Here is a 24359-nt window from a genome sequence, read left to right as displayed (position 1 = left end):
CATCCCTCAACAGTGCTTAGCAGTGTCTCCCATACAAGAAGTATGGGGGGTAGTATACATAGTGCACAAACTCCATCTCCCTCCCTCAGAAATATCCTGGCAGAACATAACTGCTTTGTGGGCCCAATGTTTACTAGGCAGACTATGTATACTATGGCAGACTTTGGTTTGCCATTGCCTTCCCCAGTCATCTTCCCATTACCCCCAGCAAGCTGGGTACTCATTTTACTGACCTCAGAAGGATGGGAGGCTGAGTCAACCTCGAGCCGGCTACCTGAAACTGACTTCCGTCGGGATCAAACTCAGGTCGTGAGCAGAGCTTGGACTTCAGTACTGCAGCTTCACACTATGCGCCATGGGGCTCCCTGTGATGTGTGAGGCTAATTAAACAAACATATTTAAATGATTTATATCCCACCTTTCAACTGGATGGCTAAGAACAATTAAAATATAAAACCATACAACGACCATAAGTCAACGGAGTTAGAAACCTACAGCTGCCAGCAACAAGATAATTATTTAATTACTATGTCGCTAGCATCTGTAGTGTTCCAGTCATATTAATTTATGGTCCAAGACCAGTGCAACAAAATATGCAGAGACACAGCGGGCATCCTCCTCTGTGGATGGGCCCACAACTCCTCTTCCAGTCATCGTCTATTGAGGGTCTGGTCATTCTCCCACAGCTCTGGGTACCCGTGTGGTGTAGTGGTTAAGAGTGGTGGTTTGGAGCGGTAGAGTCTGATCTGGAGAACCGGGTTTGATTCCCCATGCCTCCACATGAGCGGCAGAGGCTAATCTGGTGAACTGGATTGGTTTCCCCACTCCTCCACATGAAGCCTGCTGGGCGAGCTTGGGTTCGTCACAGCTCTCTTAGAGCTCTCTCAGTCCCCACCTCCCTCACAGGGTGTCTGTTGTGGGGAGGGGAAGGTGATTGTAAGCCGGTTAGAGTCTCCCTTAAGTGGTAGAGAAAGTCAGCATATAAAAAACCAACTCATCTTCTCATTGAATTGCTCCCTTTACAGAGATGCGGAGGGGTATTGTTTGCCCCTGAAGAGAGGCTGCCTGTTGTGCCTCTGAACTAGTCACCGTTCCGTGCCCGGAGATGTTGGCCAGAGACCGAAGCTGCTCCCGGGGCGAAAGCAGCAGGGGATGCTGCCAGCGAGCAGAAAGGCAAAAATTGGGCACTTTCACACATGCTGAATAATGCACTTTCAATCCACTTCCAATGCACTTTGCAGCTGGATTTTACTGAAGACATTTATGCATGGGAGGTTTTGCCTGGGATTTGCCGCTCTCGCTCTGTGTGTGTAAAGTGCTGTCAAGTTGCTTCCGACTCATGGCGACCCTATGAATGAAAGTCCTCCAAAATGTCCTATCTTTGACAGCCTTGCTCAGATCTTGCAAACTGAAGGCTGTGGCTTCCTTTATTGAGTCAATCCATCTCTTGTTGGGTCTTCCTCTTTTCTTGCTGCCCTCCACTTTTCCTAGCATGACTGTCTTTTCCACCCTCTGGATGCGCATTTTCCCCATCCGAATTCTCAAAACTCTGCAGGGGGGCTTATTGTTGAGTTTTGAGGATTCGGATGGGGAAAATGCGCCTCTAGGGAGCGGCAAAACCTCCCGTGCCTAAACGGCCATGGTGAAACAGCAAAACCCACCTGCAAACTATCTGAATAAGGCCGCTTCAATGCACTTTCGTGAGAGTTTGCAGGTGGGCTTTGCTGTCTCACAACGGCCGGTTAGGCACGGGAGGTTTTGCCGCTCTTTAGACGCGCATTTTCCCCACGCGAATTCTCCCAACTCCACACTAAGCCCCCCTGCAGAGTTGTGAGGATTCGGATGGGGAAAACGCGCATCTGGAGAGCGGCAAAACCTGCCGTGCATGAACGGCCAGTGTGAAACAGCAACCCCCCACCTGCAAACTCTCATGAAAGTGCATTGAAGCGGCCTTATTCATCACGGAGCCGGTGCAGCGGCCCCCCCGGAGAGGCGTGCTGCCTCGAAGGGGCGGGCGGGCCATCCCTGCCTCCCTCCCTCCGGGGGCGGGTCCGAGCCGCCTGGCCGAGCGAGGGAGGGTCGGAGGCGGGGATGGTGGCGGGCGGCGGGCGAGGAGGCTGCTGCTGGCGCGCCCTGCCCGGGATCGGGTCCTGCCGCCGGACGGGGCGGACGCGGTCGCCGCCGCCGCGCTGCTGGCCTGGAGCGGCGGAGGGGCTCCGGCGTGGGGCGGGCGGGGCGCGGCGGAGGGCGATGCCGCGGCGGCGACGGGGCGGGCGGCCAGCATGGAGCGAGTGGCGGCGGCGCTGGGGCGCGTGGCGTGGAGCCCGGGGCCGCCGCTGCCCCTCGACCTCATCGTGGCCAAGGGCCGCCTGCCCGCCCTCGTGCGCCCCGCGCCCGGTGGGTCCGCCGTCCTGGGGGGTGGCGGGGCGGCTCCTGGGCATGGAACGGGGGTCGCCGGGGTCGTGGGGAACCCCCTGCATTGGGCAGGGGGTTGGGCTAGATGACCCTGGGGGGTCCCTTCCAACTCTGCGATTCGAAGGCCCTCTAGCTGGGCTGTGGGGCTCTCGGGGAGGGAGTCTTGCTGCGCTCAGACGCCGGAGGGGGCGTTAACTTTCTGGGGGGCCATGGACTGGGTGGGGTGGGGAGGGGAGGTCCATTTTAAGGGGCTCAGGAAGGCCTCCTCTTTCTCCCATCTCTTGTGTTTTTGGGTGCCGGGGTGGGGGGGGGGAGCTTTTCGGTGCCTCAGGTGTCCTGCTTTCCAACCCTTGGAGGGGGGCACGACCCTCCTGGAAGGGCCTCCTGCACCAGTCCCATGGAAATGAACAGCAGCTGCCCCAGAGCGCCCTTTCCGTGGGGCTGGCGGAGGTGGGGCTGTGCCCTTCCAGCCAGATCTGTGTCCCGCCCATAGCGGCCCCCGGATCCGTTACCTGGTGCTTCACCTTGCCTCGAGGTAAGGCTGCCTTGGTCGTACGGGTCCCCGAGAGCGCATCTTCGTTCAACCGTGGCTCCGTTATCTTTGTGGGGAAGGCGCTTTGCAGCTGTGGAGGAGCCAGCCAGCCCTTGCCGTCGGGGGCAGCAACAAGAGGGAGCTTCATCCGAGTGGGTCGTTTTTTAAAATGCCCAAAGACATCCTCTGGCGTGTGCGTTTGTGCAGGGATGCGTGTTTGGTGGGGGAGAGAAAGGAAGCAGCTGTCCCTTCAGCGGGGCTCTGTAATCTGCTGGGGGTGGACCTCATGGGGGGTTATATTAAGCCTTCTGCTTTGATGGGGGCTCTGTTAGGATGGGAAACTGTGTTCCACAACGGAGGGGGAGGGAGTGGCGTTTCAAACCAGAGGATCGCCTGCCCAGGCAACTGGGATCTCTCTCCTCTCTCTCCTCTCTGCTTCCCCCCCCTCCCACCGCCCCAATTTCTGTCGCTCTGATTGCTGGGGAGGGATTGGTTGCAGATGGCACTCATTCTGTTCATGCAAACCCCTGGCAGAGGGGAGCGGGGGGGGGGGTTTCTATGGCAGGCTGCCCGGCTTGGGTTTTGTACACCGTGAGAAGAATGGGGATTTTTTTCCATCCACGCGTGATGCCTTGAATACTAATGGGAGGGGAAACCGGAGTGTCTCTCTGCTCCTCCCATTTTATTTGTGAATGAGTTTGGGGAGGGGGGGCAGGGATGGGGAAGCCGTAGCAGCTCTCGATGCCGGATCTCCCCTCCCTGACTCTTCAATTGCTGGGGAAGCCTAATAAGGCAGCCGGGACCTGACCCCCATCCAGGAGCGTAAACGACATCAAGGCGACAGACAGCTGTCAGTTTGGCCTCCTTTTTTCATTTCAGAGAGACGGGAGGGAGCCCTCCTCTGGCCGTCACGCCTCGCCCACCCCCCACACGCACGCTGGCAGGCATGCGCCAACTGGGTCAATGTATGTTGTTATTATCTTGCAAAAAAGCATAATGCTTTCTTTCCCCCAGACTGGCATCGTGGCTTCTCTCTGGTGCGTGCCTACTGAGTTTGTCTGATTGGTAGAACCGGAGAATCTGGAAGGAAACCCAGAAGGCCCCTTTGGCGAGCAAGTGGTGATGGCTTGATTCTCCACCTGCAGCCTGTGGGCTGTATCGGGCCCTCTGAGACGCTCCTCTCGGTGGCTTCAGATATTTTGGTGTGGATTGTGGCAGCTACCAGCACCGGAGTCTTTGCAGCCATGTTTTCCTTACTGCACATGGACTCAGGGATTGGGATGCTGGCAGGTGTACAGAAGCAGTTATTTTTCATTTATTTGTAATTGGATCTTTGAAACTAGTTGGCCTCAAGAGAGGTGGATGACAGGTGGGCTGACCACAATTTGAACATCAGTTCAGGTGGGTAGCCATGTTTGTGATAGCAGAACAAGAATCCACTAGCACCTTAAAGACCACCAACAAATTCTAGGTATAAGCTTTTGGGAGTCAAAACTCACCTTGTCAGATACCATCTGACAAAATGAGTTTTGATCCCTGAAAGCTTATACTCTGAAAAGTTCTGTTAGTCTTCAAGGTGCTAGAGAACTTGAATCTAAACTCTGTGGCTCAGCGTTTGCCGTTGCACTGACAGATCACTCCACCTCAAAAAGAGATCCTCCAGCTGTTTTTTGCCTTTTGTGTGACCGTAATTTGAAAATAAAGTCAAATCTGGAAGTTTGTTTGAAAGTAATCTTGAAAACCATTGCAAGGGCGTAGATCTGGACGCTGTGGTGGTGTCCTTCTCCCATTGTGCCCATGTTAATAACCTGGCAAGTGATCCCACTTGGATGAAAATGGGTTCTTAGCAGCATCATTTGTGACTGAACTTCACAGCCGTGCCACGTGCGGCTGGCTGGCCAAGAGTTCTGCGCAAGAGTTGCCTGCAGGGCAAAGAAAGGAGCCTGCATGCCGTGATGTGAGCTTGGAGGAGCAGAGGAGGTTAGAGAGATGTAGGTGGCTCAAAGAGAGATACTATGAGTGGATTTCTTTGCAGGATCGAGTGTCCCAAAGTCCACACATGAATGCAGGAAACTGCCCGATATTGATTCAGACCATTGGTCTGTCAAGGTCAGTATTTGACTGGCAGCAGCTTTCCAGAATCTCTGGTAGAGGTCTTTCAAATGAAACGTTACCTGATCTTCTTAACTGGAGATGCCAGTGATTGAACCTGGGACCTTCTGCGTCTAATGCAGATATCCTACCACTGAGCCGTGACCTCTCTCCAAGACTGGACTCATTTCCTTGAGTGATCTGTTCTATGCCAATAGCATTATAGGATTGTGTACCCCTTTATAATAGATAAGGGCCATCTTGGGCTTGCTGCAGCTGTTCTTGGTGGAATACACAGAGGAGAGAAATCCCAGTGGATAGCACAGTTGTGGCACATGGTGGTTTGAATTATTGTAGGTTAATGTGTTGCAGGCTGATTGTGTGGGAACCCTTCCTTGGGTCAAGGAGTAGTTTCTGGTTCCTTCAGGCCATAATTCAGGTTCGGAGGCATCTGTTTGCAATGTCTTCTGTGTGTGCAGATCCCTTGAAAATTTGACAGCTGAGACAATTTGGAAGGAGTTTGGAGTCCGTTCAGAATGGGAAGAGAGGAGGCTGTTGAGAGGAGAACCATCTTTAGGTTGGGCTGCCTAAAGGAGGAAAGGGCTATATTGTTCTGTACAGTTACAATGTGAGCCAACATAAAATGTTTGGGAACTAGGAGGCACTCTAGGAACCTTAGGAGTTGGGGTGGGAGAGGGTACTATATTAGAACAGGTTGTATGGAAGTGTGGAGGGGCTACAATACTCTGATAGAGCACCTGCTCTCCATACTGAAGGTCCCAGGTTCAGTCCCTGGCATCTCCGGCCAGGAAGAACCTGTGACTGGAGAGCCATTGTCCGTCAGAGTACACCGCCTGAGTTAGATTAACGGACGCGCTGACATTATAAGGAAAAGCTTCAGGTGAGGTCTTGAAAAGTAAACATTTCTTTCTTCTTTCAAGCAGAGATTTGTGTCCTACTTTTTTTTGGTGGGGGGAGGGGGTTAAAATAATTGTCTAACACTGATTAAAACAATTCTGCAAAAAAGAGAAATATTATTGTTACTGTTATCTCTGCAAAACACTTGTGACATTTAAGTCTCCATCTGTTTCAATCAGATGCTTAATTGAAAAACATTTCATTGGGTTAATGTAGGGAAACTTGTGGTGTAATTCTGGGCACAGTTACTCCAGTTGCAGAGTTACCTCAGATTCAGGGTTGAAAGTAACTTAAGTTTCTTCCTGCCACTGTCTCACTTGGGATATGGAATGGCAGATCTCAGAAGCTAAGCAGGATTGGTACTTGGGTGGGAGACCACCGAGGAAGACTCTGCAGAGGAAGGCAATGGCAAACCACCTCTGCTTCTCCCTTGCCTTGAAAGCCCCTTGCTGTGGTCGCCATAAGTTGGTTGCGACTTGACAGCACATACATTCATCCATACTATCTCTCTTGGTGGTCCATGAAGAAGAAGCTGGGAGATACCACACTGACCACTTTCTTACCAGTATGCCACCCCCAGTCTGTACTGGCTTCTTTCCACTCTGGCTTAGACTGGAGAAACTCTGCAACTGGAGTCCATTGTTGGTCTCTGTGGCTGGAGGGCTCAGATGATGTCCAGTGGGGAGGTAAGAATTTCTTTGCTATGTGATGCACTGTTAAGTACCTGATGTTTTCAGGCATGTTCAGTACATTAAGGGATAAAAGCAGGAGATGAGTGTGGACATGAAGTTCCCCCTCCTCCCAAGAAAGATGCTTTAGGTGGGGATTGCCTGCTGGTGCTGCTGCGGGTTGGCCAGATGGCTCTGTGATTGCTAAGGAGGCCGGGCTGGATGCTTTCAGGACTGGATGCTTTGAGGTAGAATGTGCCATGCAGGAAGAGATCATTTAATGCTTTTCTGTGCAAAATTCTCTGCAAATTCATAACAAAAAATATCGGCAAGGAGAGTTGGGAGTTCATATTGAAAAGGAGCATGTCTAACTCCCAAGCTGTCCTTCCTACTTTTTTTTTTTTTTTTTGGAAACAATTAAGAATTCCCAGCTCAGAAGGGAAGGACCTTTGAGTCTAGCTGTCCCTCCACCAGTGTGTGTCTGGATGCCAGGTTTTTTGGTTTCCTTGTTGACCAACTTGCGTCTAAAAACTGGTCGGGATAACAGTGTCGGTGCTTTTTGTTTGCAAGCTTTGCCACCCCTTTCTCCACCTCCCCCCCTTCATGGCTTGGTGTTGGCTCTGATCTGCAGCTTTCTGAATTCAGAGAAAGAATTAGCCCAGATCTCTTTGGAGAAGCTACAGAGTGGAGAAAAGCGCCACAGTGCAACTGAGCACAGAATTAAAACAAAGGGGGGGGGACACAAATGGGGATGAATTCCCAGGGCTTCTGGTGCAGAGAAGAATAGCTTCCCATGCAGTGTTAATGGGTTTAGGTTTGCAAGTGTGCGAACACAGCTACTGTGTCCACTTTGGTAGTGTTTTCTGGGAAGCCGTAGGTTCAAATCCCACTTTTTCTGTGGATGCATTGAGTTGCTACACATTCAGTGTTTTACAGGTGGTGTCTTAAAAATGCAGTGTAGCAATTGTGTGTTTTCACCTGTGTGTATATTGGGAAAGGGTTTTGGCAAGGAATAGAGTTTGGGATGTGGTTCCCTGCCACGTGTGCGCATGGTGCACAACTTGTGTTTGCCGGCACATCATATGGGTATGAACGGATAGCTTCTTGCATCTGATAAAGTGGGCTGCGATCCATGAAAGCTGATACCACAGAATTGGTTAATTTGTTGACACAGAGTCCTTTAAGGCTTAGACACCTAGCCAAAGGGAATACACGACATATGAAGTGGCTCTTGGTTGCTTTGGCAAACTGCCTTCTTTGAGCCTTGGCTTACTTCCTCCCCAACACATGCAAAATGGCAACAGGAGTCATGTGTCTGCTCAAGGAAGTGTTGTAAAACCCAGTCAAAATACTTGTTACTCCTTATAAATGGCTGTAAGTGGCTTAAACTTTGAGAGCAAGAGAGGCAGCAAAGGGTGGGTGGGGAAGGAAGGGCGAGGGGAGCAAGGGTTGCGTGATTAATTTATACCCTGCCTTTTTCCCCAATGGGGATGCAAAGTGGCTTGCCTCATTCTCCCCTTCTCCATTTTATCCTCACAACAAGCACTCTGCTGTGGCAGGTTAGGCTGAGAGTGTGACTGGACCAAGGTCACCCAACGAACTTCCATGGCAGAATGGGGATTTGAACCTGGGTCGAACCTGAGAGGAAATGGATTTCTGCAGGCTTAGGGTACATTGCTGTTGGGTAAGGTTGAGGGGTTTATGGAAAAGGTGGGTTTTGGAAGATGGAGAAACAGTTTGGAAACTAAACAGTGCAATCCTCAGCAGAGTTACACCCTTTGACTTCGATGGACTTAGAAGGGTGTAACTCTTTGTTTAGGACTGCACTGTAACTTGCTGTAGAAACCATTGCCATTTTGGGTCTTTCTGCCTTAAATCCTCCCTCCAAGGAATGGTTGATGCCACGTACAGGCAATGTCCTTGCATTAAACATCTCTGTGTAACTTTGTTGAGAACATGTTGAAGTTCTCATTTGCTAGAAGGAAGAAACAATAACAAAAGGTAATTGATTAATTGCAAGATGATCTCCTGGGCAGGTTCAGATATCTTATAGAGACAGATGTCCATAGCACTGGGCACTCTTGGCCAGGTAAAGCAGTACTCTGGCCTTGTCCTTGTGGCATTGAGTCAGTTCAGTGAGAGAATTCCCCCAGAGTGATTAAAGGACAGGCCTTTCTTTATAGGGCAGAATGGGTCAGATGGCTGCGAAGAGGTGCCCCAACCTGCCAGGTAACTTACAGCTCATAGAATCGTAGAGTTGGAAAGGGCCATACAGGCCATTAGTCCAACCCCCTGCTTAATGCAGGATCAGCCAAGAGCATCCCTGACAAGTGTTTGTCCGACCTCTCTTAAAGACTCTTATAGAAGCCAGACATACAGGTGGGTCAGGTTGAAGGAGCTTCCTCCCAGTAGATGGTTGTCTGGGAGAAGCTGAGCCTCAAGGAGCTGGAAAATTCAAGGTTCTTTAAGGGTGAATGGACAGCTAATTTGGCACGGCAGGGAATTCAGCATCTTGTCTTCAAGACTACTTTGGGGGGAAAGCAATAGTTTCAAAGTAGCTATTGGCATTTCATGCGAACACAATGGGCCCTGCTGGCAACAGGGCAGAGAGAAAGGGTGCTGCATACAAAGCTAGTGGCTTTTCTTTTGCTAGTAGACATACGGCAAGATAAAACTTCTCATACAGCAGAAATGTGTGTCCCTTTTTGTGATAACTTCCAGCCCAAGAACCCCAGCCAGTACTGGCCCAGATGGCCTTGGGCTTACTGGAAGAGTGTGTGATGGGCCCTGGCACATCTGAACCAGAAAGAAAGCACTACGAGGTGTGTGCAGTTAGTTCTCTTTGCTTCTGGATGCCTCCTCAGCTCCAGGCCAGGGAAATGCTGTGAGAATCTTTGCATAGTGATGTTCACAGAGAGGGAACATGGCCACACTTGTGAGGGATCTTGGCATCATTCCTGGATTATTAGCTGCTTTCCTCATGGCACAAACCAAGTTACAAGCTTCTAAATAAATGAATTTAGGGGTGCCCCCCATGCATCTTTCTATCCTCCTGCAGCAATACAAAGGGATCCTCTCCTTGTTTCTTGCTGCCAAGAATGCTTATTTTGGCTGCAAAGGCTTTGGAACATAGCAGATTACCCTAGTAACCATTCCTGGCATTTGCAGCAGGCTGATTGGGGAAGTGGAGCACCCGTGGCGTGCCTCCTGATATCTATTGGCTCATGCCCTGTTGCAGGCATGCAGTCCAAAGAAAAAACACTGGGCAAAGCCCCGCCTTTCATGGACTAATCTTCCCATGGCACAGTGGCTGAGAGATGGTCTATGAAACAGGGAGTCCCTGGTTGAAATCTTACTTCTGCAGTGAACTCAGTAGTTCATTTGGGGAAGGAGAAGGAGTGGTCTTGGCTCAGCAGTAGAACATCTGCTTTGCATGCAGAAGGTCCCATGTTCAGTCCATCCAGTTAAAGGATCAGGTAAAAGATGATGTAAAAGACTGTTGCCTGAGATGCTGCCAGTCAGAGTAGACGCTGCTGAGGTAGACCTGTGGTCAGAGACAGTAGAAGGCAGCTTCATGTGTTCAGTAAGTGGCCTTAGGTAAACCGCTATTTTCTCAGCTAATGAACAGATTACAAACCTGTTGTAAGGATTGCCGACAATCCATGTGAATTGCTTTGAGCACTCCAGATAATGATATAAATGCTAAGGGTTGTTATTTAAATTTTACATGCTAAGTAGTATTATTCTGCTGATTATCTTGCACCGCTACTATCTTCTGTTCCTGGAAGAAATAGAAAGAATACCGATAATCTTCTTGAGGTTCTGACTCCACCTGCAGTCTCAGGGTTGGCCCAAGACGTTTTGGTATCTAACATGGAACATATAAATGGTCCCTTTCCCATTAGTTGATCCACTGTGAAATTCTTCTGCACAAGCTACTGTGATTTTGGACAGCTTCGTTTATTTCGGTGAGGCTTTTGCAAGAGAACATCCTGATAGCGGTACGGTCACCAGCCTCAAGGCAGGGCCTGGGATTCTCCTGGGATTACAACTGATCCTTCACACTACAGAGGTCAGTTCCCCTGGAGAAAATGGCAGCCTCATCCCCGCTGAGCTCCCTCCCTCCCCAAACGCCGCCTTTCCCAGGCACTGCTCTGAAATGTCCAGGATTTTCTCAAGGTGGAGTTGGCAACTCTGCGTGGGTTGTGCCTCCTGGGCCAGAGCTAGTGACTGCCTTCCCCACCTTCAGTGATGCCAAGCAGAAAAGAGGTAAAGGAAGACCTCAAAATGTCAGAGAGGCAAAGGTACACAGTACCAGAGGTCAACAAGAATTCAAAGAAAAAAGAATTTTGCAAAAACTGTGTGTAAAATTTATGGAAAGTGAAATACAAAAATAATTAAATTTGTGTCACAAATTTAATTATTTTTGTATTTCACTTTTCATAAATGTTACCCGCAGTTTTTGCAAAATTCTTTTTTTGAATTCTTGTTGACCTCTGGTACTGTGTTGGCCTTCAGTGATGCCCCTGATCTGCTGCTCGACAGCTTTGTCCATATAGCAAGCAAACAAACAGCGCCAGGAGCAAAACAAATAAAAGTTAGTAGCGATATGATGTCCTATAGTGTGCCTTTTAAAGATGTCCAGCTGCGGCAACAGAGTGTGTTTTATTAATCACAGAAGCTGTCTTTTCCAGGCAGAGGAAGATATCCCCATATAATGTCATCAGGACCCTTTTTGTGTATGGCTGCTCTCTGGCCTGCTCCTGAGCATTTTAGCAGCAGCCTGACACACGTAAATTAAGCAAATTAAGTTTGTCCTGGCCTTGAGAGCAATGGTGGGGCAGAACTTCAGCGACTGTCAGGCTGTTTTGCAAGGCACAGAAGCAAGGCAAGTAAAAAGAGACAGTAATCCTATCTAGGGTTCATTGTTGAGGAGCATTCAGCCTTCCTGCAGAGTTCCTGTCAGGCCACAAAACCAGGTTTGTCTCGAATGAGTCTTGCTTCAGCGGAAAGGGGCCCTGCATTGGCTTGCTCTGTTAGGCAGTAGCGATCCCCTGGCCCAGTCCGGCAGGCAAGATCCAGACTTCCAACTGCAGGGAAAGGAAGGCAAAGCAAGCTCTTCGTTCCCTTCGCCCACCACCTTCTTCTCCCTGTGGGAAGAAGGGACTTGGAAGGAGGGAGGAGATTGCTGACTGGGATGCAAAAGCAGGAGCCTTTTCATGCAGAAAATCATTTGCTGTGTAAATTCTATGGGGAATCTGTAGAAATCTCCTCCTTTCTTCAGCCTTCAGTTGGCTGATGCGAAGGAAAAATATTGACAGCAACATACAGAGACTCGTGAGAGTGGGGCCACTTTAGAAAGCCAAACAGGAGCCCCGTGGCGCAGAGTGGTCAGCTGCAGTACTGCAGTCAAAAGCTCTGCTCACGACCTGAGTTCGATCCCGACGGAAGTCGGTTTCAGGTAGCCGGCTCAAGGTTGGCTCAGCCTCCCATCCCTCTGAGGTCGGTAAAATGAGTGCCCAGCTTGCTGGGGGTAAAGGGAAGACGACTGGGGAAAGCACTGGCAAACCACCCCGTAAACAAAGTCTGCCTAGGACAAGTCGGGATGTGACGTCACCCCATGTGTCAGGAATGGCCCGGTGCTTGCACAGGGGACCTTTACCTTTTTAATAATGAGAAAGGATGAAGAGAAGGCTCAAGGAACCAAAGGGCTGTTTCTGGTGTCTTGCAGAGATGAGGCCTAGAGAGAAGGGCTCACAGGAACCAGGAGTCCAGAGATCATGAGGCCTAGTGGGAAGGCCTCACAGAAACCTAAACTCCAGGTGAGCATTGGCTCACCTCTGTGGGTGTTGCCTGTCTTCACCTGGCCATTGCACCGTGAGCGCTTGCACAGATGAGCATAGGTGTTTCTTTGCCCTCGTGTTTGCACCAGGGAACAGGGATTTAGAGCTCCCAGGGAGGAATATGCCATGTTTGCACCGGACTGGCTCCAAGGGAGGTGGGGATGTCTTTGAGCAGACGCCTTTGCTCAGCTGTTGCCCTTTCTAAGGAGACCCTCATGCTGTTCAGCCCAGGCCCACCAAGGGGTGTTTGTCCACTCTGCTTGCCCACAGCAGGGCCCAGCTTGAGCCCTCACAGGCCAGATCCAGTATCAACAAAAGAGGCTGCTCCAGATGGGCATTTGGGCCTGCGGCTCTGGCCATTTAGCATGAACAAAGGGTTGTTTCCAGGGCAACCTGTCACTCTTGGCAGCAAGGCCTGCCTGGCTTGTGTTGCCGGGGAAGGAGAGCAGAGAATGGAGGATGTTACCCTGTTTAAAGAGCCATCTCGAGGGATCTCTGGGTTGGAAGGGGGAGGTGAAAGTGACTCCTCCACCAGCTCCAGCTGCCTGTGATCCTCGTGTGTACTTCCAAGCGCTTTGCTGCGTGATACTTCAATGTGACGCTTTCCCATGCCTGTCAATGGAACGAATGGGCCGTGGCCATGAGAATGCACCTTCGTTGCAAAAGGGTCTCTTTGGTGTTAGATGTGCCACATTGGCATAGTGCCACGGGTGAAAGTGGCAGACCAACATCAGCACCACAAACAGGATGCACTATGTCTCTGCTGTGTCTCTGTTGTGTCTGTAGACTGTCATGAATATTTCGGTAGGGTTGCCAGGTCCCTTTTCGCAACCGGCGGGAGATTTTTGGGGCGGAGCCTGAGGAGGGGGAGTTTGGGGAGGGGCTTCAATGCCATAGAGTCCAATTGCCAAAGCGGCCATTTCCTCCAGGTGAACTGATCTCTATCGGCTGGAGATCAGTTGTAATAGGAGTCCTCCAGCTAGTATCTGGTAGTTGGCAACCCTAATATTCGGTGAGACAGACTTGTGAAACTTGGGGAAGTCAGGTGTGTGTGTGTGTGTGTTGACTGTTGTGGAGTGGCTTGCCAGTTTTTTGTACAGAGTGACATGGTATGATAAGGATTTCCAGCATAGAGGGGACCACCCTCTGATGGTGTTGCTAAGTCTGTGTGTGAATGGTGGGGGTAGCTAGGTAAGGCTTCTGCGAGGGGTAAGATGCCAAGGAAATGGGGAGGGGAGGCTACCCAAGGGCTTTGCTGCACTCTCATGCCCTTCACTACTTCCCCTTTGCAGGAGAGTCCATGGAAGGGGTGAATGATCAGGATGTTCTTTTCGTTCATTCCTGCCGCCAATGGACCACAGTGACAGCCCACAGCCTGGAGGAAGGACACTACGTCATTGGGCCCAAGATTGACATCCCCCTCCAATACCCAGGTAACAAGATGGGAAAGTTGGGGTGCGCCATTTAAGGAAGGGGCTCGGTAGCAGAGCACGTGCTTTGTATGTGAAAGGTTCCAGGTTCAGGCCCCGGTGTCTCAGGTTGCAAAATTGGTACAGACGGTTCTGCACCTGAGAATATGCAGAGCTTCTGCCAGTTAGCAAAGACAGTACTCAAATATATGGAATAATGGTTTGACTCAGTACAAAAGAGCTTCACGTATTCAAATTCTGGTGGGAGGAATCCTTTCTAAGAGATGAAAGAAGGGGGTAAGCAGAGAATCATAGCCTCACTAGTACCACATGTCACAGGCACAAACTTGGATAGTTTCCATGAATTCTTGGGTTGGAGTCATGATTTAAAATTCTGGAGTCCTCTATAAATGGTAGAATGTTCCAGGGTAATGTTGTTGCTCTTGTGAAACGTTCCTGCCATTCTTAATGCACAAATGAAAATCAGCAGTACATTGCTGTCAGTGTGTATGGTAGTTCACCATATGGTCCAGGAGCTTACAAACTGAAGTTCTGTGGTTCAGAGGGCAAGGAGATGCAAAGGTACAGAGACTTGACCAGGATTCTTGGCCTGGAGTGTGTGGAGAAGCAGTAAGTGAATCAAAGTGTTGCAAGCCGATGACTCTTCCAGTGTGGTGTAGCGGTTAGGAGCGGTGGACTCTAATCTGGGTAACTGGGTTTGATTCCCCATTCCTCCACATGAGCGGCAGACTCTAATCTGGAGACCTGGATTTGCTTCCCCACTCCTCCACATGAAGCCTGCTGGATGACCTTGGGCTAGTCACAGTTCTCTGAACTCTCTCAGCCCCACCTACCTCACAAGGTGCCCGTGGTGGGGAGAGGAAGGGAAGGCGATTGTAAGTTGGTTTGAGACTCCTTAAAGGTAGAGAAAATTGGGGTATAAAAACCAACTCTTCTTCTTCTTCAAAAAGATTAGGCGGCCAATCCAGAGGGAATCATGCTGCCCAGTCACAAGGGCCAATGTGTCACTCACCATTCCATTCTGGCCTTGCAAAGGGCTTTGAGCACACAGTCTCATTGGCTCACCAAATAGGACACCAGCCTCCCATTCCAAACCAGCATCCAAATTACAGAGGTGACAAGGGCATGCCTGGCTCCCTGCCTTTTATGGTCAGCCCCCTTAAGCTATTCTGTCAGATTCTAGGAAGACATGATTCCCCTCCCCACACCTCTGTTCAAGGGCCCCATGTGGCCCTTTTGCATTCATCTTTCTGTTGCTGTCAGCCTGGCTGAGACGAACGGTCAGGTATCCAGCTCTCCATTGCTTTTTTGACTCTCTCCAGATCCAACTATGTTATAACACCAGGTAGAATCTCTGTTTAGCCTGCATGGTGTAGTGGTTAAGAGTGGTGGACTCTAATCTGGAAAACCGGGTTTGATTCCCCACTCCTCCACATGAAGCCAGCTGGGTCACCTTGGGCTAGTCACAGATCTCTCAGAGTTCTCTCAGCCTCACCTACCTCGCAAGTTGTCTGTTGTGGGGAGAGGAAGGGGAAAAGATTGTAAGCCGGTTTAATTCTCCTTGAAAGGTAGAGAAAATTGGCATATAAAAACCAGCTCTTCCTTCTCCTCCTCCTCACTTTGCTTGCCCAAATGCATCCTGCAGTCCATCACTACCACACCCCAAGAGTCCCAGCTGCCCCCAGGTATACTGCATCTGCAGGTTTAGGGAATTTTCCAGCCAAGCAGAATGCCTCACTAACTGCTTAAAAACTTAAAACATTGTCAGGATCCAAAAGAACCCTGGCCAGCCCTGGGGGAGCTGTGGGCTCACCCTTCAACTCCAGCAAAGGATCAAGTAGGAGAGGGTTGGTGGGAGCCCAGCTCAAATGGTCATTAGAATCTGCACAGCAAAGGGCTGGATTCTTTCTGTATGGGCTAGAAGTGCTGCCGGGGGAGAGGCAGAACCAGAGAAGCCATGCTGAGGCCTTGCGGGTCTCTTTGCTTTGCGAAGCTCCAGAGCAGGGAATGGACAGGAACAAACAAAATGACTGCATATTCCCTTCCGGCATTAAGAAAGGGGTTGTCAGGTGGATAGGTTCCAGCCCAGAATAAAAAGAGGCCCCTGTGATTTGTCACAGTGTGGAGATAAAAGTTCACTGGCTAAGAGGGAGTTTGGTTAGTGAAAGGAATTGCCCACTGTACATCACTGCCATCCACTCTCTACCTCAGTGGATAACCTTTCCCCTAGGGAAACCTCTGAGTAATAGGATGTATTTTCCTTTCTGGATCTTACATTTCACAAGTATAGTGAGAGTAAAGAGGAAGAGGGTTATTGCTGCAAGCCTGTTTCTGGGGAGGGGGTTATAAAAAGATCCCCAAAATAATGCTAATGAGAATGCAAAATTTGTTCTCTCATTTCATGGCAATTATAAACAAGAGGAATGGGAGGTTGTTGGTCTAGAGATAGTTTGTAGTCTGAACTGAAGAGGGCTTTGGGTTTCTAAGCACTTTCCTGATTGTTGTGCAAATGCATTCATAAACCTGGCTCACAATGACCCCAATCTCCCTACTGCATTTCTATGCTGCTTCCCTGTGTATTTGCATCTTTTGTTTGTAGAAAGAGTGAAGTTCCACCAGGGAAAAAGAAATCAAAGAGGAGTTTATTCTTCTGGGACAGCTTCTAGAAGCACTAATAGTATGTCTGCTTCTGAATGCCACTACCAAAGCCAAGCCCATGCATAATTCTTTGCAGCCATCCCATATAGGAATGCATTCTTTGTACAGTCATTTTGTATAGCGACCTGTAGGAACAGAGCTGGGGATGTTGCTGATGAGGTTGAGTAGGGGGGTTAAAATGGAAGGGAGTGACAAGGGTTAGGGTTAATGAAGGCATGCTGGAAGTTGATGAAGAAGACTTGGGAGTCAATGAGTTTCTAAGGCCCCCTTCTGATACTTCTTTTGGTGGAGCTGCCACCGCATTGTTCCTTCCCAGGACCTGGAGGTAATGGAAGGATTCCACACGGCATCTCCTCCTTGTGCAAGCGTTTCCCCCAGCTTCTGTGAAACTGGTAGGGCTATGCGCGGTGGGAGCTTGTCATCAGTTGTTTTCTTTCCTTCTCTCATCATTATTGGGCATTTCTTTGCATTTTAGAGGGTTATGTGGGGGGGAGACTAACTTGTAACCTTTTTGAAAACATCCCATGAAGTGCGCACCCAGCGTGAGTCATGGCTGGCAAAGCAACCTACTATGGGGGCTGTTCCAGGGTGAGCACGACTTTCTGGAGTGGTGCCAGCCACTCACTCCACTGATCCAGGCTGTTTCGGAAGGACAAACCAGCTCGAAACCCCTTGTCTTGCATGGGAGTTGAAGGAGTAAACACAACTTATGAAGAAAGCCGAGAGGGTCAGCTGGACTGGCTAAGCTATGGCTGAGGCCAGGAATATCGTGAAAAAATGAAGGGAGAGGGACTTTGGGCCTGTTTTAGGGTTCTCCAAGGAAGCAATTACACTGGAGATAAATAATCCCACCTCCAAATCTTGCAAGAAAAAAAAAACATAAACAGTACTGCAGTGAAAGATGAGATTCTCATGGTGCTCATTTTGGTCATGGAAACTGAGATCCAAACAGCCCTGACCCCTCCTCAGTGCAGATTGAGAGTCCCAAAGCGTACCAGACAGTCCCTTTGCACAAGCTGCTTCCTGCCCAGATTGGGAGGGGAGTTGCCTTTGTCCCTACTTGGCTGGGGGAATCTACTCCTCCAAATGGCCTTAGTTGAGCTAGGCTTTTCTTTGCTTAGTTTCTGATCGCAGTGGTGGCTTTGCAGATTCAAAGTCCGCCCTGTGTCACTTCCCTTTGCAACCATTGGGGGTCTAAGCATTTGATGCAAAAGTTAATTTCCTAGATGTTTTTGTTTATTTGTTTAAAACATTTTTATGCCACCTTTCCACCCAATCAGGGTCTACAAGGCAGTGAACTCTAAAACATTTAAACAATCAAAATACAGTGTAAAATATTAAATTCAATTACAAACACATAAACAACATTAGAAGGAGGGCCAATAATTGTCATTGAGGGTATGCCAGATGAAACAAAAAAAGTCTTCGCCTACTGGTGAGTCACATCGATAGAGGGAGACAGACAGATCTCTCTGGGGAGGGAGTTCCAAAGTTTTGGTGCCACGACAGAGAAGGCTCTGTCTTTGGTCGCCACCCGTATAGCCTCAGATGGTGGGAGCAACCGAACCAGCGCCTTCGGGGATGACTGGAGTGAGCTGGTCGGTTCATATTGGAGAAGGCAGTCCTTAAGGTATGTTGGTCCCAGTCCGTACAGGGCTTTAAAGGTCAAGGAACACCCCCAAGCTACGGACCTGCTCCTTTAAGGGGAGCGAAACCCCATCCAGGAGACCTTTCCTCCACCAGCTGCACCTCCATTTTGTTGGGATTAAATCAAAAATCCTATTCGAAAAGCTCCATTCCAAAACTTCCTCCAGGCACCCATTCATGGTTCCTATGGCATTCCTGGGATTTGCTGGTAGTGTGAGATAGAGCTGAGTGTAATCTGCATATTGGTGGCAGTTCAGCCCAACTCTCTAGATGACCTCTCCCAGTGGCTTTACATAGATGTTGAAAAGCATGGGGGGACAAGATGGAGCCTTGGGGAACCCTACAGGCCAAAGACCAAGGGGCAGAGCAGCAGTTCCCAAGCCCCACACCCCAAAACCTACCCTTGAGATTGGACCAGAACCACTGCAGAACAATTCCTCCCAGTCCCAAAAGGCAATATTGAAGGATACCATGATTGATGGCATCAAAAGCCACTGAGAAGTCCAGGAGAATTAACAGAGCCGCACCCCCCCTGTCCATCTCCAAGCGCATGTCATCCACCAGGGCAACCAAGGCTGTTTCAGTCCCATAACCAATGCCTGAAACCAGATCAGAATTAATCGAAACAATCCGCTTCATTCGGGAGTCTCTGAAGTGAGCCAGCCATCACTCCTTCAATCACCTTGCGCAAGAATGGTACATTTGAGACTGGACAACATTTATTAAACTCTCCTGGGTCCAGAGTTGGTTCCTTTTGCAGTGGATGCACCACCGCCCACCACCCCGTCTCGCAGAGAGGCATTTACTGTCTCCCGGACCCAGTCTTCCAGCCCCCTCCCCCCTGGAAAATTTAAGCAACCAGGAGAGGCAAGGATCATACAAACAGGTGGTAACTCTCAAACTTCCCAGAATCCTGTCCATATCCTCAGACGGGACAAGGTGAAAGGTATTCCACACAACTGGACAAATCAGCACCCTGGGACCATCCGATCCTGTTGCCGCTAATGTAGAGTCCAAGTTGGAACGGATACAAGAGATTATATCTGCAAAGTTTTGCAAAATGGTCGCAGCGGGTTGCAGAGCACTCCACCTCCTCTTGCTGTCCAAAGGCTCATAGGCCCCCAACCACCTAAAAGGGTTCTGCAGGTCTACGCTGTGCAGATGCAGTGGGTGGCAGAAAAGTATCGCTGTTCACGTCTTGGGTGGCCCTGCAACGGTTGCCGTTTGCTGTTTCTCCACCTCGGACAGTTCCCTAAGCATTGCCAGTGGGAATCCTGGCAACGTGCTTTTTGAAGATGTGGCGAGGGCAAACCCACAATTAAGACTGTAGCGGTTGTAGGTGGCCTGTGCATGCAAGAGGGGTATAAAGGGGTTCCTGGACTCAAGGGTCAAAGAGGGGAAAGGGACACATTGGCGCCGTGCTGGGAGGCAGCGGAACGGGCTGGACAGATGGTGCAGTAGGAGGGGAGTGACCAGAGCTGGGAATTAACGGGGCTGAGATCATCCCTGGCCCTTAATGAGCCCACTAAGTGCTTCCCATCTTGGGTAATGATGTGCAAGAATGAATAAATAATGGGAGACGGGCCAGCAGGGGCTGCTAATCGCTGCTCCTGGGGGAGATGAATGGGACAGGGAAAGAGGAGAGGAGTGTGTTAACCTGCTTTTGCTGGCCCCATTCATAAAATCGAAGCAGCTGGTTCCTGCCTCGGCTTGCAGGGAAAGGGATGGGGCTTCTGGCTTCTCTCCATAGCATGGGGAACAGAGTCCGTTTCGACAGGGAGACGCACAAAGAGTTGATAGGCCCAGAGAAGGCATATTGGTCTGTTCCTCGTACTCGGAGATGGTCCTGCCTCAGGACAAGGAGAGAACGGATTGATGGGAAGGGATCCTCTGGGAAGTTCTCACATGAAATAAATGGGAGGTGCAGAAGTCCTTTCATTCCAATGAGGCCGGAGCAACAGGACTTCCTGGTGGGTTGGGTGCCCCTGGCTAATTTGGGGGAAATAGGTGCCGTTTGGATTTTCCATCTCGGGCCAGCCTGCACATCACATCTCATCTCCATATACTTCCTGCCTTTCTTTTACATTTTTACCCCGCTCTTCTTCCAAGGTCCTCTCTTTCCTGCAGTTTATCCTTGCAGGAACTCCCATGACTAAGGATGAGCTGAGTGAGAGTGACTGGCCAAGTCTGAATCTGGGCTTTCCCAATTCTAGTCCAACTCTCTTACCACTATCCTTATGCTTCCCAAACTGGGGTCTTCAAGCGTCCAGAAGTCCTCTTTAAAGATGGAGAGTGTGTCCTTCTCAAGCTCATCTGGCTAATGTTAAAATGGAAGCCCCTAAATTTTCTAGGAATGGAGGTAGGGCTCTCTGGCTCAGGAGAAGGGGATGGGATCAAGTTCCCCCTTATGAAGGGCAGGAGATCCTACAGCCACCCCCACCTGCAGTCTCCTGGATCACCTTGGTGCAATAGCCTGCTAATGTTCTGATTGGGTACCACTAACTCAGTCCTAGGAGCTCTATTTTGAGTGGCACCAAGGGGGTACAGTCCTAATGTGGTTGTTATGGTTACTTCTGGTATAAAATTGAACTGGATTTCACTCTACTTTTCAATGCAAATGATTTCCATGCAGAAATAGAGAGATGTCATTCTGTGTCCGTAGACAATAAAACAATGGTAGTTTTCACTTGAGTACTGAAGGCTCAGAACTTATGTGACTCTGATCTTCTTTATATTTCTATGAGCAGCACTGATTGTTTTTCCAGGTCTCTTCCCACCCGTTCAGCCAGCCTGTTAGAAGTTATTATCCAATAAGGAAGTTCCTTGCTGCCTGTGGCAGAAAGTTCCTTCCAATCAAGGGGTGAGATTGATTACAAGTTGGGTCAGGGCCTTTTGAGTTGTGGCCCAACAGGATCATTTATCCTCCTAAAACCTGACCTTGTAGGCCACGTGCAGAGAACACAAACATTTTGCTTAAACTTGCTTTGAAAGTATAGCTGAAAAATGTCTCATCGTATTGTTCTTTGGACACCAGAGAATGGAAGCAGCCATGGGACACGTGCTCTTTGAAAAAGGGCGGTGCTGGCAAGGGAGGGGGGAAGGCCTAGCAGGTCTGGGGGAAAAAAATTAAACAATGGCTGTTGGATTGCAAAAAGCTGAGAACTGCTACCTTGCTTATTTAATCTCCCCTAATTCTGTTCTCTATGAAGTGGATCTGAATTTCGTTATCATCCTGGAGCAAGTAATGCATTGCTGGGGGCGGAGCGGGGTTGTTTCACCCACTTATCATCCTTGTGAATTTGTTTTTTGAGTATGGTGGCTAATTTTTAAAGGATTACTAGTCCTCATTACTAGGCTGTCAAAGATAGGACATTTTGGAGGACTTTCATTCATAGGGTCGCCTTGAGTCGGAAGCGACTTGACGGCACTTAACACACACACACAGTCCTCATTAAATTACCCTGGATATTTATTTGCATTTAGTGGCCATGAGTAGAGTGAATTTTAACTGCTGTGACTGAATTATGACAACTGTCTTGGACACAGACCCCTTTAATGCAGTTTATTGTCTCTTTTGCACCCTTAGACCCCCTAACACTATCATTTTTGCTATCAGTATTTTAAGCACAGTAAAGCATGACTTCACTTTCCCCACCTTTCACTGGTGCTAATGGATGAAACTGATGATCTAGTATGATCTGGGGATTGCAAGTACGGAAACGGGGCTGCAGTTACCCCAGTTTAACTAATATGGAGTAGCTGTGTGAACTTGGTACAGCTATGGCATCAGAAAGCAAGGGGCAGGAGAGAGAATAGCATTTATACTTGCTTATAGCGAGTTTTGAGAGTACCATGACATACACTATCTTGGTAATCCTTGCCCCAACCCTGTTGTGTAGGTCTGCATTATCCCCACATTCTGGAGCTGGGAAGTCTGAGGAGACACAATGCCCTCTGAAGCCACTTAGAGAGTTTGTGGCAGTTTGTAGGATTTGAATCTGGGATGTTTAGGTCACAGCTCATGACAGGGCCACCAAGAGGTGGAAGCAGGAGGATGAGATTCTGGGGACCCTGGCCACCTGGGGTACCGTAGTGCTGGGCAAAGCATGTGATTTGCTTTTTTGTGATGTTTGGACTGGTTCAGGGTGGTATGTAGGTGTGTGTGTGTGTGTGTGTGTGTGTGTGTGTAGAAGGATTCTTTGTCTGGGGCCTGTGAGGGTTCTTGGTGGTCCTGACGCACTCTGGTTCTCTGTGGTTCTGGCTTGTGAGATTGCAAAGGAAGATTTGGTGGCTACAACTAAGGCACCCGTTCATTATCCACTATCTAGTCTCTAAGTTCTGGTTGCGACAAGAGGGAGGGGGCACAGAAGAGGCCACAGGTACCATGGTTACACATTTCCATCTGTTGTAAAGCTCCTGTACCTCTTCCAGCTGGTGCATTAAGGACTTTCTTCCCCTCCCCACCCCCTATTGATGCATCCTGTTCCCACATCATCCCTTCCCTAGGATGTGTGTGTGTGTGTGTGGGGGGTGAGATTAAGGTACACAGTTGTCTGTAGAATGATAGACTGGGGATGTACGTGCCACCCTGGCTCTCTGCCCGCGTCGTTTCTTCTGCTTGTCACAGTGGGTCTCATTCGGGCTCCGGTCTGCACGGCCCATCTTCCCGAAGCTTTCTAATTTGCTGGATATGAGGGTGTTGCTGAGCAAATGGGCTTTTTGAGGAAGTGTTTGCAGATGGGGCCCCATCTCCCTGGGGAACGGTGGGTTCAGACCTTGGTGAAGGGGGGGGCTGCTAAAGTTTTTAAAAAGAAAAAAATGCAGTTCCCCCCTTCCCTAGTAACAGCTTGAAGGTGTGCTACACTGTTGGAATAGGGAGCTGAGGCAACTGAATTGGAGCTTGGTTAAAGCTGGAACTCACTGGGATATTTTTTACAGCAGCAGATCTCATCCTGGAACCTGCAGATGGATCCAACCCATAGTTCTTACTGGATTCATAAACGGCACTTACTGTAGGTTACTTTAGTGGCAAAGTGGGGTAAAACTCCTTTAATAAATCCTGAACAAATAGTAGAAGGAAGTCATATGAGGATCTTGGAAAAGCATCCATTGAGCCTCAGTTACAGTTGCTGTCTCTGTCAGATGGAGATTTACAGAAGTATTTGAAGTATCTTCTTAGATTTTTATCCTGTGCATTTGGGGAAGGGTGAGGTTGAGGGCAGAGTATTTCAAAACCGGCAACAAATGTGGAGTGGGTTTTTGTCCACCTAGTTTGCCTTCAGGGAATGACTTGAAAACATTGCTATTAAAAATTGCTAGTGGTGTTATTCCTGAGATTTCTGCTTCCTGCTCCAGCACCCTGGAACGGAAATCAGAAGTGGACTGGGAGGTTATCTCACCTCCCTCTTTCATGTGTGTGAACACATGCAGAGGGACACTGAAGTGGTCAAGCCAGGCAGTCGATTTTGCGCTTTTATGTTCTGTCTCAAAGGAGGACAATCAATGGCCCAGGAGCCACATCCATCCTTCAGATGGCTTCCTGGTCAGGCGCATCCGCCCACTGAGTTGGAGCATCAGCTAGTGGATGATGCTCCTGGAAAATTGTCAAGCAGTTTGAGGTCCCGGGAGTGATTAAGAGCAGTAGAGTGGGAGAGAGTGCCACATCTGTGTCTCTGTCTGCTTTGGAGTGTTCTGGGTTCTAAAGCAGCCACCTAGGGGCACCATGGGAAGGTGGAGATCCAGATGTAGCTCTCAGGCCCCTAAACGTGCTCACAGATGTTTCATCTGCTCTTTTTAATGTTTGTTTTAATGCTTTTTTGGATAGGTTTTTAAAGTGTTTGTTTTATTGTTTCAGTTTGAGTGTTGTCAGCCATTTTTGGGAATTGAAAGAGCTGGATATTTTGTGAATTAGGCAGTTAGAAAATGTACGTGCTGCCTCTCAAGAGACCTGTTTAAAACATACTTGAGACAATAATATAATGGATGAGACACTAGAAATTCTGTTACTAGGTCTCCAGTGGCCCCCCCCCCTTGTTTTGTTACATGGTAGTTGTGAGACACGAGCTTAATACTTCCCCCTCACACCCACACACTGTTTCACACCTGTTAACAATTGTTTGCCTCATTGGGGACATACATACAGGCTGCGTGCAACTGA

At 49.3% G+C, this 24359-nt stretch overlaps 1 protein-coding gene across 1 annotated transcript in view; it reads left to right on the top strand.

The window, feature by feature from the left end:
• The first annotated feature begins 2272 nt into the window (after window positions 1–2272).
• Window positions 2273–24359, top strand: part of GAREM2 (GRB2 associated regulator of MAPK1 subtype 2) — a 40480-nt gene continuing 18393 nt past the window's right edge. Inside the window, exons 1-2 of the mRNA XM_056852705.1 lie at window positions 2273–2397; window positions 13760–13900. Coding sequence (XP_056708683.1) covers window positions 2283–2397; window positions 13760–13900 — 256 coding nt within the window. The 5' untranslated portion in view covers window positions 2273–2282. The remainder of the gene's footprint in view (window positions 2398–13759; window positions 13901–24359) is intronic.

The sequence above is a fragment of the Euleptes europaea genome, chromosome 7 (assembly GCF_029931775.1).
Source record: "Euleptes europaea isolate rEulEur1 chromosome 7, rEulEur1.hap1, whole genome shotgun sequence".
Taxonomy (NCBI): Eukaryota; Metazoa; Chordata; class Lepidosauria; order Squamata; family Sphaerodactylidae; genus Euleptes; species Euleptes europaea.
Note: the sequence above shows the minus strand (reverse complement) of the source record. Positions and strands in the feature narration are given on the sequence as shown.